Source organism: Micropterus dolomieu, linkage group LG15 (genome assembly GCF_021292245.1).
Source record: "Micropterus dolomieu isolate WLL.071019.BEF.003 ecotype Adirondacks linkage group LG15, ASM2129224v1, whole genome shotgun sequence".
NCBI classification, from domain to species: domain Eukaryota; kingdom Metazoa; phylum Chordata; class Actinopteri; order Centrarchiformes; family Centrarchidae; genus Micropterus; species Micropterus dolomieu.
Window position 1 is genome coordinate 4,767,120 of NC_060164.1, and position 14,741 is coordinate 4,781,860.

The window sequence follows — 14,741 nt, forward strand, 5'->3', positions numbered from 1 at the left end:
TTTTTTGTTTTTTTTTTTTTTTTTTTTTTTGTGGCATTTGCCCCCATGACAAGGTGCAGGTTATTGAACGTACATCAGAAACCATGGTGTAAATAGAGGTGTACCGTTATTTTCTTTTTTGGTTAACTTCTGATTGAGTTTGTTACAGTAGCTTGCAGAGATACTAAGTTTGTTATTTTGATGAATGACAAAATAAAGCTCTATTGTGGACCTCTGCTCTGGCTCCTGTGTGAATGAAATTCTTTCTATTTTCCTTTAAAAGAATGTGATGCTTTGGTCTGCCCGTTGGGAGCAGTAGGGGCTGCAGTTGTTTATGGCTTGGTCAGTCATGCATTTTATTCAGTGGTCCCTGTGGATGCACATTCAAAAAAACATTGTAAAATGCACTTCAGTAACAACTCGTACACCAAAAGGTGCTGATGTCAAGAGGAAACTTACTTTACAGTATCCCTGATTTGCTGCAAGTGGATTATTCCTTTTACAGAGTCTGCATAGGAACAACTTAAGCGCCAAGACAAGACTGCCAAAAACCACAACCCACTGCAGTTTCAGGTGTGAACAGATGACACAAGTGGCTCTCAATAGCCAAGAACAATTATCACAAGACTTAAGTGTCATCACAATCTACTTATAAAAGCTGTTAATTGCACAGCACATGGAACACTAGTCTTGTCCCTCTGCATTCATTCATTGTCTGATAGGAGAAGACTGTCTGCCAGGTGCTAGGGGGGAGACTGTTACTTCAATCAGATTACAGCTCCTTTGCTGCCCGTGTGTTTTCGGTGTGTGTGTCCGCATGTACTCTCAGGTACACATTAGACTTCCTTGACAAGCAATGTAAACATCAGTTCTTGGCTCCTTCGGACCGTGTGCTCCATGTAGCCTAGCAACGAGGCCGAATGTTGAGCTTTTGCTCCCAGAGCGAGATTTTCGCTTCAGGTGATGGTCTTTAGTTCTGCCGTACTGAGAATCAGAGTGAGAGAGTGTTTGTGCCTGACATCACACTCCAGCAGCCTAGCATGCCACAAGAGGTAAGATACTTCAAACTTCATGCACAAAGAAGAGGCTTCATTTGAAAGAATTTCTCGGCATAAGTATCACATTTTAAAAGCTGTAGTGATTTTAACTGCCTGATTTGAAGAACCCACTCTTCCTAAATACATTCATGTCGAACTGTAGGTGACATAAGTACTTTACTTGTAGAAGAAACTGAATGATCAAACTTTTATTTTAGTAATGTCAAAGGAGAGAAAGAGTTGCGTAATTGAATCAATCCTCATTATATTGGACCCCGGGTGGTCTTCAGACCCTAGATAAGCAGCCTTGCCCAGTCCAGACATTTGGACGGATGAGACGTGTGTTCTGTCTCGTACTGGACTGCAATTTACAGTGTGATGGCAACTTTTGATCAGTATATTCCAATCAATACCACATGATGGTGGTTGACATTGATGAGGGCAAAGTAACTAACTGCAGCGTACTTTAGTGCTGGCTTACCATTGTGTCTTGCTCTCATTCAAACTGGTCGGTGAGTCTAAATATAGCCCTCCACCAGGCCAGCTTGATGAAAAATTGATCGATAGTGGAGTCGCTGCTATAGTAACAGTCGTGGTTTTAATGGTGGTCAGGTGTCACTGGATCTTCAGTCAACCAGATAGTGAACGGCAATGAACATAGTGCAGGATACGGCCACGTGGAAAAACAAAGCCGTCTCTAAAGTCAGCGACATGTCCAGGGGTGGTAATAGAACAGATAAGGTAAGGCTCTTTAACGCCCTCATGACTCAGTGTGGTTAATGAGGACACACAGAACTGGTGAAGCACAGGCTGTGCTATGCATCTACACATTGTTGGCATAGCAGTGTCATCATAGCAGAAACAATCAACCGTGTCTTTGCTTATATCTTGTTCTTATCCGCAGGGTGATGACAAGGTGGGCCTGTGTGGCCGGGGGAGCTGGTGGCTGGGAACACTGAAAGTAGGTGTCATACTGAAATGTGGTTTTATAGGAGGAGAGGCTGCTGCACTGGCTTTGCTTCAGGCCCAAACACTTGCCACTGGGTTGACACTTAAAGGGGGCTCATTAGTTCATGTTTAGATATACTAGCAGTTAATGGTTTTTTATTGCATAGCACTATCCCATTGTCTGTGGCCAGTGTGTGCTGTCTGCCCGAAACACTACAGTGAGTCCGGTCCCTAAGTGCCTTACAGTGCATGCGCTCAGTGTAATAATGCATAGACCTTTTTAATCATCAGTAATCTTAATGTGATCCCAGCTCTCTGGCTCCACTGTTAATCAGCTGCCTTCTTCTTTCTATGAATGTATCCTGTCCAGCTAACAATAGATCAGGTGGCTTGGAAATTACTCTATGTAAATGAACAGCAAACGTAGCTTTGCTGTACATTTAAAGTAAAGCACATGTATGTAACACATTATTATGAAATGTCAGTTCTCATTCATAGCATTTGTTTCGATGTCTCACTATGGGATGCGCCACCCCACGTATTCCTCAGAAGCATTTATCTCATTACGCCAATCCTGATTGGATGGTGATCGCGGTGTCTGTGTCTAGTGGACCCACCTACCCTTAAATAGCTTACGCTACAACGCAGACACCATTCAAACACCTCTTCTTGCTTCGGAGCATATCTCGATCTGTCGTACGGGCTAGCTAGCTTAACTGTCCACTGATAAGAGCTGACATCTCAGTCGGCAGGTGCTAGCTGCCTTCAACACGCTTCGACTCTTCGGTCTCACAACAGACTGGATTACCCGCCTAGCCGTTTTACGGTAAGGTACGTGTTAGCACACCAGCTAATGCAACGTTCTTCTTAATTAGCACTCCAGCTAACGAAGATGGACTCTAATCCCCCTCACACCAGAGGAGACGGTGATCCAGGGGCTCGGCTCTGCTGCTGTGGGAATAAAATTTCAAGCAGGGACACACACCAGGTGTGCTCTTCCTGCCTCGGGCTGGAACACACCCGCTTGGCCTTTGAAGCCCCCGGTTCATGCAGGCACTGTGCCTGCTTCACCCTGAAGAGTCTTCGACGACGGCACCCCAAGCTAGCTTGTCGGGAAAGGACCCTTACCTGTCCACCAACGACTTGCCGGCTGGCAATGAGGGGACCGATGCGGACGCTGAACCGTGTGCTAGCGCCAGCTGGGGCTAACAGCTGGACCTAGCCGCGGTGGCCCCGCTTATGGAAGATGTGCTAGAGCTAGATTATGAGGATGATGACGAGGGCACCTCAGAGCTCCTCATATCTGAGGATCATGAGGATGAGGACGAAATGTTCATCCCTTCCGCTCAGGCTGTCAAGCCCGATGCTGTGTCTGCCTCTCCGGGCGAGGATGGGAGTACTCCGGCTTCCCCCGCTCCCAGTATGGATATGCAGGACGTGTGCAAACGCACTGCAGCCAGACTGAATATTCCCTGGCCTGGGGTTGTGACGGAGACCACCAGATCCCGTTATGAGGGGAAGAAATTGCCCCAGGCCAAGAGGATGGCAAAACAGCTACTCCCAGTTTTTCCTGAGCTGCTGGATGAAGTCTCGGTTTCATGGAAGGACCACCTGTTCAGCAGCAAGACCCCGATACAGGGCGCTTCCTCCCTGGATTTTGAGGGCATGGAAAAGATTGGCATGCTCCGCATGCCCCCCATGGAGCCGTTAGTCGCAGCCCACCTCCACCCACCCAGACCACGGCATCCTCCAGGAACCCCATACTGTCGTCAAAAACGGACCGTTTCCAGTCCGCTATGACTGAGAGGGCTTACAAAGCGTCAGCTTTGAGTCTCAGAGCCCTGAATGTCTCCTCCATTCTCACCGCATATCAAGCGGAGTTGATGGAGGACATGGCCACCAAGCCTGACCCCGTAGTGTGGGAAGAGATTACCATGATAACAGACATTTGCCTCCGCGTGCAGCGCTGCTCGGTCCAAGCCAGAGGTAAATCTATGGGAGTGATGGTTTTACAGGAAAGAGCAAGATGGCTCAACCTGACAAACCTGTCTGACAGAGAGAAGAGAGGACATCTTGGACATGCCGATTGTCCCTGACGGGGTTTTAAAACAATGAACAGAAAACAACAAGCTACGGCTCCCTTCAGGCACCTCGCGCATGCGCAGTGTCGACCATGCGCAGTGTCGACCAGGAGTCGCGCTTGCGCCCGGCCGCTAGATGGCCCCATAACACCATTATTGACGGCGCGCAGTGGGGAAGACAAACCGGGGGCTGCCACCCCTCTCGCTGATGAGGGAAAGGTGGGCGGCGCTCATGACTTTGGCCTGGGTGCTAAGAACGATATCAAGGGGTTACAGGCTTCAATTCGCTGTCATCCCCCTCGCTTCTCAGGCATTGTATGCTCCCGGGCTCAGGGGGAGTCAGCTTGTATTCTACAGGAGGAAATTGTCTCGCTGTTAGAAAAGAGAGCGATGTGTGTAGTGCCTCCCAAACGGAGTCAGAGCGGCTTTTACTCGAGGTATTTTCTGGTCCCCAAACGGAGCGGTCTTTGCCCTATCCTGGATCTGCGAGCTCTGAACAAGAACCTCAGGAAATACAAGTTCAGGATGCTCACTCATGCATCCCTGCTTTGTCTGGTGCGCCAGGGCAATTGGGTCACGTCTGTCGACCTGAAGGACGCGGATTTCCACATTGCAATTTATCCTACGCACAGGAAATATCTGAGGTATGTTAGGAATACAGAGTACTTCCCTTCAGTCTGTCCCTGAGCCCGAGAGTGTTCGTGCGGTGTACCGAAGCGGCTGTGGCCCCGTTAAGACGGCAGGGTTTCCGTCTGGCTACATATCTGGACGACTAGCTCCTTTTGGCACAGTCGGAGCAAGTGTCAGTGTCGCAAACGCGCGTACTCATAAGACATCTTACAGATTTGGGTTTTATAATAAACACTGAGAAGAACGTGCTGTCCCCAGCATGGAGTACAATATTTCTGGGGTTACACCTGGACTCGGTTTCCTTTACAGCTCGCCTGGCGGCAGAGAGGGTAAAGGCTTTCAGGGCTTGTCTCGAGCATTTTCGCCAGCGCACATCCGTCCCCTTCAGATTGTGTTTGAGGTTACTGGGAGTGATGGCATCAGCCATCCTGGTGGTCAGACTAGGCTGCCTGTTCATGAGGGATTTCCAGTGCTGGGTGGCTTCCCTCGGACTGGACCCTGTCCGTCATGGCGCACGGAGGGTGACAGTCAATGTGGAATGCGTGATGGCACTGTGCCGCTGGCGACACCCAGCTTTCTTGGTGCAGGGGGTGCACTTGGGCGTCATCCTGTCACGGAAGGTGGTCACCACAGACACGAGTTTGTCGGGCTGGGGAGGAACACACGAGGGCCGGTCTGTGAGGGGCATCTGGAGCGAAAATCTCCGGCGCACGCACATAAATTACCTGGAGCTTTTGCCAGTGCTTCTTACCCTGAGGCGTTTTCTTCCGTTTCTCAGCGGGCTGATGTTCTGGTGAGGACGGACAATACGACTACGGTAGCGTATATAAACCGTCAGGGGGGGTTGCATTCCCATCAGTTGCACACGCTGGCACGCAAACTGATACTATGGAGCAGCAAGCGTCTCCTGTCTCTGAGAGCGACACATGTCCACGGGTTTCTCAACCTGGGCGTGGATCTGCTGTCCAGGGGCGCACCGCTATACGGCAACTGGGCTCTGCACCCAGCCATTGTGAGGCAAGTGTGGTCGCATTATGGCCGGGCCGAGGTGGACCTGCATCGAGAGTCAATGCGCAGTGTCCGCTGTTTTTCTTAATACACGATCCAGATGCGGCTCTCGGCGTGGATGCGCTCGCACATGTGTGTCCGCCGGTCCTCCTGTACGCGTTCTCTCAAGTGGCTCTGATATCGCCCACTCTGTCCAGGGTGAGGGAGCACTGCTGCAGACTGATCCTCATAGCTCCGCATTGGCCAGCGATGCATTGGCTAGCGGAGATATATCTGCTCCTGTGCAGACAGCCATGGCAACTCCCGCTGCGCAGGGACATGCTGTCCCAGGCGGGGGCGACAATCTTTCACCCACACCCAGAGCGCCCGGCACTATGGGCCTGGCCCGTGAGTGGTATAATTTAAGTGTGATGGGGCTTCCTCAGAATGTGGTTAACACTATTCAGAGCGCCAGGACTCCCTTCACCAGGTCCCTTTATGAATGTAAGTGGAGGGTGTTTGAGGAATGGTGTCTCAAGGAGGGTCATGCGCCTTTTCAGTGCCCGGCCTGCAGGTCTTGGTTGATAAACAAAAGGCTTTCTCCACAATTAAAGTGTACCTGGCTGCTATTGCTGCTTGTCATGTGGGGTTTGAAGGTAAACCAGCTAGCCAACATCCCTTGGTCTGCCGTTTGATGAAAGGGGCACGCCGGCTACTCCCTGTTTCCAGGCCATTGGCCCCTCCGTGGGATCTGGCAGTGGTTCAGGATGGGCTCTCTGGCCCCCCTTTTGAACCACTGGGGAAGTTGACTTAAAACGTCTGTCTCTGAAGACAGTGTTATTGCTGCCTTTGGCTTCTGCAAAACGGGTCGGCGACATTCACGCACTCTCGGTGCATCCTTCATGCACTCAGTTTGCTCCGGGGGATGTCAGAGTGTCGATGAAGCCTAACCCTGTCTTTGTGCCCAAGGTGGTTGGCTCGTGGTCGCCCATTGACCTTCGGGCGTTCACTTCGTCGCCTTTCTCCTCCCCTGAGGAGGAGCGGCTGCATGTGCTGTGTCCGGTCCGAGCCCTGCGCTTTTACATGGACAGGACTAGGGGCTAGGCTGGTCCTTGCCCCTCACCTTTGCCCGGTTTTATAAACTGGATGTCTCTGCTCAGAGTGTGGCGCGTGGAGTGCTGAGCACAGGGCCCTCGCTGGAACAGAGTGCTGCTTCCTGAGAGCCGGTGGTTGTTGAGATAAGCTTGTCTGGCAATTCTCCATATCCCATAGTGAGACATCGAAACGAATGCTATGAATGAGAACTTTAGGTTACTTACATAACCCCGGTTCTCAGAGTAGCATGAGTGAGATGTCTCACTAGACAGCCCTTCTTGCTGGGGCGAAGCGAGAAGAGGTGCTTATTTTGAATGGTGTCTGCGTTGTAGCGTAAGCTATTTAAGGGTAGGTGGGTCCACTAGACGCAGACACCACGATCACCAGCCAATCAGGATTGGCGTAATGAGATAAATGCTTCTGAGGAATACACGGGGAGGCGCATCCCATAGTGAGACATATCACTCATGAGAACCGGGGTTACGCATCATCAAGAGATTAGCTACAAAATATCTTGTGAGTGCTTAAAGATGAAAACACCTGAAGTAAAAATTTCTTCTTGTAATGTCAACATTAAATTGTGTTTATAGGATTATTGGAAATAACAATTGTATTTGGCAATATAATAATATCAAAATAATTATACCTTCATAAAAAGAGTTTAACTACCAATGCCAGACTTCCAGTTGCTTGAGCTGAATTTGGCTCTTGTGGACAACAGTCCAGTAATGGCTGCATCATGCCAACAATACAGCAATGTGTCTTTCTAGGATATGTGGTAACAGTACCTTAACTTCTCTCCTCTCACCTACTCCCAGGACACACCCATCCCCGGTCTCTATCACATTCGCGACTTCATCGAAGAAGCTGAACTGAACCCAGTGAGGAAGACCTACGGGTTCAAAGGCGTGGGCAGAAAAGCCCACATTCTGGGCATACGTAAGGGGGATTTGCTTCTACCCGGGGCGTATGACTACACCGACTCCATCCAGGAGGTCCTGATGCACCAGGCGTCCTACTCTTTCAAAAACTGTCCACGGCCTGAAATAATCACTCTGGGCTTCAGCGACAAGGTCGGGTTCTGACATGACCTTTACTGATCCTGTTGGCAGATGTAATTTACCACATATTAAAGGAATAGTGCACTGTTTTGGGAAATACACATATTTGCTTTCTTTCTAAGACTTAGATAAGAAGTTTGATAGCAGGACTCTCACGTCTGTGCGTCAAAGATACTCTGTTGAGTTTTTGACCACTAGTAGCTCTATGGAGCAATGGGTTTATGAGTGGGTCCCTGTTTTGTTAGTACCTCTTTTACACTGGCATGATATATGACAGTAGTGTTATGGTTAGTGTGTTTTTTTTATGTAAAGAGGAAGCAAACTAATAACTTGCAAGAATAGACACAAACACAGGTTAGAGTAGGCTTTGCAAATGTTTTACACTACATCTACCATTCACACACTGAACCTAAGTGCTCAAACACAAACTAACATTCAATTCGGTGTTCAGTTTCTTGCCCAAAAACCCTTCCCAGCCTGGGATTGAACCACCAATCTTCCAAACAACGGGCAACCTGCTCTACCTCCTGAGCCACAGCTGCCCGAAGGAGGTCCCAGAAAAACAGAGAGGCTGCTGTTCAGCCCGTCAGGGGGAGAAAAAAAGTCAAGAAACGCATCACAAATCCACAGCACCTGGCGCACATTAAACAACTCCGTGGTGCTTGATGTTAAAAGTAAACAATGCAGTCATGACAAACAATTAATTAATTATTTATTTACGTTTATCAGCACGGGGAGGCATATGGAAACAGCTTTGACTGTCCCTTGACTTCCATGTTGTTTCCCTTCTGTCTGTGGATTGCTACAATGGGGGGAAAAAGAATTAGAAAGTTCTATCGACAACCACGGAAAGCAAGCAGGCTGAGAAACCAAACTAAGGGACGTATTCTGTCTGTCTATCAGTCTCCTCCGCTCTGTTTCAGTACTACAGACAGAATCGTACCCACACACACATACCATAATTCAGCCATATTCATATCACCGTTACACAAAACCAACACCCACTTGCTTAGCTGTAGTCATATGTAATCAAATGCCAAAAAGCATTAAACCACTTCCCACCAAAGTGTTAATATTGCCACCCTGTTGATCTGCTTAATGACTTTGGCCTGCTTTGGGTCCAACTGACCTACTGGTTTCCAAACATTTGATCAAATCGCAGTAACATAGCTCAGGTGACATGCACAAAACTCACATGCTTCAGGCTTCACTGGGTGACCTGACCTCTCCCTTTTTAGGAAAATTCTAAAAAAAAATAGGTGATTTTGTTCCAGCAGCAAATTAAGACCTGCCGCCCAGTACTTTCAGGTAGTACCTCTTAGGCTAAAGAATGGTTCGTTATGGTCAGTAGGTACAGGTTTTGGTTTTGGTCTCTGTAGGCAAGATGGTTTTCGGGAAGCTGTGTGCCGTGCTCTTTGCCAAGAAATTGTTACACCACGTAACTCTTAAGCTACAAATTTCTGTGCGTGGTTTTTTTTTTAATTTGACCAAAGTTTTATTAACAGTTAATAGTTGGAATTTATTGTTGTTAACTTAGCCCTCTACATCACTTTTATTCAAGTATGCATTTTTCAAGCAGTATCCAGTGTTCTGTTTTCATAGTGTTTTGGCAGTGGCATTGGAACATCATCACAGCAATTTGCTTCAAAGTGGCTGCTCTTCAAAATGTACCTGCAGCAGACTTACTGAAAACAGAAGATGTGTTAGAAACCAAAGCCAGCTGTCGGCGATGCAACACAGCAGGCACAAAAGCAAACTCATGGTGATACTGTCATATACATTTAAACACTTCTTTATCTTTATTCCCTGTGCCAGCATATAAACACTTCGCCGTGCGACTACAATGTGACAGCAAAACCAGTGGAGAAGATTCCCTGCAAGTAAGCACTCGACAAACAGCCTCTCTTTAACTCTCAGATCACAGCGGAGCAGACAACGCATGAATCACCCCCTTGATCGCGGAATCCTTCCTCTTCGTACAACTTCTCCTTCCTCTCTCATCTCCTCACAGCACAAAGATAGAGGAGCAATCACTAAGCTGCTCTCTCATTTTCTCTGTCTCTGTCTTATTCTTTTCTTCTCTAACTTTTCCCTTCACTGTTCTCCTCTTTTCTTTTTTTTCGAACCCCCCTCCCCTAACCCACCCATATCTTATCTCCTCTTCTTGCAGGCATGTGATGTTCCGGTCGACTGTGCAGCGGATCAGCTTTCCCCCTGTAAGTATCCAGTCACCGAGACTAGTTATTAGGACCATGCAGTCTTTCCATTGCCCACAAAAAGGCTTCATTACAATACACTTTCAATGGGTTTTGGTTACAAGCTATGACCTAATGTGTATCTGGTATGTGCTGTACACAAGCTAGTTATGACAACCACAAGGGTCAAGGAAAACCGATCCCACAGGGTATCTAACGGTGTCATTTGCCCCATTTGAGGGCCTGTTATGGCACTGTACTAACTGACCAGTCAGCTTTGGTTCATATTGCAGTGTTGAAGCCTTAGCCGTGTGTCCATGCTGGTAGCTGATGGATATTTGATCCGTGCTGGCAGCTGCTGAGTGTTGACAGAGAAGGAAAGGCGCTAAGAAATCCTGAAGGTGTTATTACTGTTGGGAGCAGTTTTCTGCTGTTAGTGGTGTCACAGCGACTCTAAGACAAGTTTATTGTCAAAGGTTAAGCAGCTACACAAATCCCACAGCGAAATTAACTGAAAGCGCAGATCGGTCAGACAACTGACCTGACGGAGGTGGAGAGACATTAGCAGATCACCAGTGAAGTGTCTTAATGGACACTGAAAACTCGTAATCCAATCTGAGAGAGAAATTCAGATTTCTCTGAGCCCTGCCTCTTAGCCCAGAATTAAATGAAATAGATTTCCACACATCCAAACAATAACTTGCAGTGAGCTGAAGATGAGTGGGAAAACAACCACAAAGTATATATATTCTCTTCTTTTTATTTGACTTAATTTCTCAGTCCTGGGGCCACTGTGTGTCCTAGATTTACATGTTGTGCTTTTTTGCAAAATCAACTGCACGTGCAACTTGGAAGGAACAAATCCAATTAATTTCGTAATCCCAGACATTTTCATATGACAGTGTCCTCCTCTCTATTGCTTTACCACAGAAGTGATTCATCCTTTAACTACAGCATGAAATCTTGCAGATCTATGCACCTGCTGTCTGGCTGTTTCACTAGAAGCAGGGCTCTAATGGCAATGTTGGTCTGTCAGTCGGTCAACCGCTTTGGTCCAAACTGAAACTACTGGTTGAATTGCCATGCAGTCTGGTACACACATTCACGATCCCCAGGGGATGAATTCTGACTTTGGTGGTCCCCGGACCTTTCCTCTAACACCATCATAAGGTTGATATCTGTGTTTTTCAGTGAAATATCAACAGTTGTTTTAAGGAGTACAGTACAGCGAGGTCTTGGATGCAACATTCAGAAACAGGTCAAAGCTTTAACAGCATACGCCACACAGGAGAACGTTTCTAACGTGCTGTGCCACAGTAGGAAAGTGGGCCAGGTACTTTGGCTCAAACACCCTCACCCACATACACACATGTGTGTGAAAGAGGTTCACTGCCCACCAGCTCCTGTGAAATACACCTGCATTAGCACCTCTGGGAGCATCAGGCAAGCGCACGGGGCCCAGCGGGCCAGTTGCCGAGGATCAAGTTAACTGGCAACTGGGATCAAATGGCATGTAATGGTAGCAGCCATCCCTCCAAAGAGCAGAGGAGAGGAAAAGACACCTTCCTGCCTCCCTCTGTTCGAATCAGAGAGCAGCTGAAAATGAAAGGCTGGTCCTGTGTTCAGGGACAGGGACACAGTTTTATGTCTGAGGAGGAGTGTGGAGGGGGGGGGATGCTATTTCTGCATGGCACGCCGCTGGTGATGACCAGTATGTGTGTTAGTGGGTAAGAGGAAAGGAGAAGTGAAAGGCAAGGAGAGCGAGAGAGACTGACTTTTGACAGAGACTAACCCCAAAGACAGATTGCTTAGGTGAAAAAACACACAACACAACCAGAGACCAGCAAAGGCCATTAAGACAGGAGTCAAATGATATGTCATAGGTCATAAAAATATGGGTATGGGACCCTAAAATAGACCTATTGTAAATTGTTAGTGCATCAGATGACTTGAGTATCATGGTATAACAATAGGTTTCCATGAGCTTATAGCGCCAAGTGAAACACTGAAACTTAGACGTCATGATGTACAGTAGGTAACTATGATACAGCCCTCAGTGCATGCTTATACCATCACGTCTGGATCCATCTGATTGGACTCTGTAGGGTGTAATCTGCCAGCTAGTTTTGTTTGGATGCTTGAGAAAACTGCTATTAGAAGTCAGGTGACACCATAAAAACTAAACTAAGCTTGTCTATGCTTAACAGGGTCCTGTTCTTCAAAGGTGCTTGTACTAATCCAGGATAACATGATGACATTAGATATCTGCTCATATTTCATATTCAGTTTCTCTGTGTCCTTGACTACACTGAACAAACAAAATTATAAACACAACACTTTTGTTTTGACATGACATTTGACATTTAATCATGTAGCTGAGGCTTTTATCCAAAGCGACTTACAATTGTTATATATGTCAGAGGTCGCACGCCTCTGGAGCAACTTGGGGTTAAGTGAGCAATTCTCCTTAAGGCAAAGGAGAAGTGCTCACTAACACAGATTTTGACAGATTTGTGAACAATATTTGAGAGAAATAGGCCTTTGGTGTACATAGAGAAAGTCTTAGATCTTTGAGTTCAACTAAAGTGTTGCGTTTATAATTTTGTTCAGTGTAATTTACTGAGAGAGCACACAAGTTGATTGTGTTGAGCTAGTATTTTTTTTTTTAAATTCTGCTGGGTTACTGAAACTCTGTCACAAGGTACATGTGTTCGGCTGACTACAAAGACAACCTTTCCTCTGCATGTTTCTGACCAAAGCTAAGAAACCCTATGTATGCTTACATGCTAATGGGTACTGCTAGCTTTGGTATAGGCTACAGCATATTGGGGCTTGATCACAAAATTCATTGATCAATCCATCAATCAATAATGGCTTTTATCTCTGGCCATCTTAGAAGGAGGGACCTGCTCCATGCCACTATAGTCCACAGACCAGACCAGCAAAAGGCATCACTTCCTCCTTCAAATCCACATTGCCGCGACTCCACTATGTGCACTCAGTGAGTCCAGTACTTCACAATTAACTATCTGTCATTAGCGTAAGACTACCGATATGTACTATGACATTTTGTCAGTGAAATTCTTGATGAGTGGGTAAAAATGCAAAATAGGCTACTAATGTTTCGATTTCAGTAATGATCTTTCATGGTTTTTAAATTCATCAAAGTTTAGAGACATAAGTTATTGAACATGCAAAGAAAACATTTCATATATGTTAGAATGGAGCGCAGACACTTCAGGGCATATTCTATAAAAACTTTATGTGATTGAAATTATTTTAGATATTTAAAAAAATTTAAAACTTAAAAGGCCATGTTTCTCTTTTGGGGGCCTCTTGTTTTTATAATTAAAGAAAAACAATTTGTGTGTGTATGTGTGTGTATTCCACAGAAGACCCCAGGACCAGGGGCCTGCGAACCTTGCTGGAAGCTGGGTGACCATCTGAACCCAGCAGCCAAAGACCCATCATTTAGCCTCTTCTTCCGTAACATTCTCTAGTGTGGACTTTATTTCTCCTCATCCTGTCAGCTTGCTAACTGGCAGATCACACACATCACACTACCGTATTTTGAAATAAAAGAAAAATTTTAAGATTAAGAAAAATGCCGGTCTCTTATTACTTGGACCAATGTTTATCTGCATTTCAGTGAGGCATTTTGTGGTCCGCCAATGACATATCAAGCTACATTTGTTGTGCTCAAATCACTTTAGTGACGCCGGCTAGGGAAGCAGAATGATCTTATCTGCAACAAAGGGTACTTCATTCCACTTAACTACATGTTCCCGGTATTGCTCTCTCCCTTCATTTCTCCTCCCCTTTGCTCCTCTTTCCCTCTCTGTCGGCATTCAGGCTGCTTTGCCTTCCTACTATCTCTGCCCGGCGATGCACTCAGGAGGAGGAATGCTGCTCAGCCATGCGTCACATGCACATAGCTTACTGTGGCATGCTGCACCCTCAGATAACACATTCAGTATTAAGGGGCCAAGGCGGTGGCACACAGTAAAACAGCTATTCTTATCAGTACCTACTCCGCATACTCTTATTTTTTTTCTTTCGACGAGCCAAACAAACACAACCAATCATGTTGGGACACAGAGAACAGCAGCGATACAAATCACCTCTGTGTGGAACATAAAGGTGGTGTACATTACAGAGCAACAGGGTACATGTACAGAAAATAAATTACAAACACATTGCAGATTTGTTATTAGTGTGATCCTGGACAGTTTTATTTATCATTTATTTATTCAGGTAAGGGTTTTGCTGAGCATGCATGCTCTTTGTCAGCACTGCTTCATATTGAGAGTTAGACACTCACGCCTCAGAGCAGCCGAATTTTGTGTTGACAGTTGTTGAGGGCATGGAGAGCTGTATTCATCCACTCTGCCCAACCAGATTCTGTTATCAGATCCAAGGATGAAAATATAAACAACGATAATTAAAGCCCAATTTTTTAAGCTTTATTTTAGTGTTGTACTGATTTTAGAGCACAAATAATCCCCCATAGTAACAAATAATAATAATGCCATTAATAAGCAATAATATAGCTGCTTCACTGATGGAAAATCAGTCAGAAGATTTAACACCATCACCCCACTTATTTTTCTGCTAATTTTATCTAGAACCTACAAAGTTCCAAATCATCATCAATGAAGCAGCTTGCTGAAACTACAAACATGGCTCCAAACACCTGTTATTTTTATAGCTGCACAAATCAACATTTTG

The 14,741-nt window shown here is 46.2% G+C and overlaps 1 protein-coding gene across 4 annotated transcripts; it reads left to right on the plus strand.

Moving 5' to 3' along the window:
• The first annotated feature begins 703 nt into the window (after positions 1–703).
• stpg4 (sperm-tail PG-rich repeat containing 4) lies at positions 704–13,557 on the plus strand. 4 transcript variants are annotated; one of them, XM_046071073.1, is made up of 8 exons: positions 818–1,031; positions 1,629–1,757; positions 1,921–1,977; positions 7,576–7,830; positions 9,634–9,698; positions 9,989–10,034; positions 12,910–13,014; positions 13,406–13,557. In XM_046071073.1, the coding sequence occupies exons 2-8, from the start codon at positions 1,668–1,670 to the stop codon at positions 13,511–13,513; spliced, it is 726 nt and encodes a 241-aa protein (XP_045927029.1). In that variant the 5' UTR covers positions 818–1,031; positions 1,629–1,667; the 3' UTR covers positions 13,514–13,557. The 4 variants fall into 4 exon arrangements, with proteins under 4 accessions (XP_045927032.1, XP_045927029.1, XP_045927030.1 ...); XM_046071074.1 differs by having other exon boundaries at positions 13,409–13,557; XM_046071076.1 differs by lacking the exons at positions 818–1,031; positions 1,629–1,757 and adding an exon at positions 704–808.
• Positions 13,558–14,741: the final 1,184 nt, after the last annotated feature.

Bases quoted from the DNA above. Each gene is read 5' to 3' on its own strand.
- stpg4 (XM_046071073.1), top strand. From the start codon at position 1,668: ATGAACATAGTGCAGGATACGGCCACGTGGAAAAACAAAGCCGTCTCT. The intron at 7,831-9,633 runs GTCGGGTTCTGA...TCCCTGTGCCAG, and splicing joins CTCTGGGCTTCAGCGACAAG to CATATAAACACTTCGCCGTG. The intron at 9,699-9,988 runs GTAAGCACTCGA...CTCTTCTTGCAG, and splicing joins GTGGAGAAGATTCCCTGCAA to GCATGTGATGTTCCGGTCGA.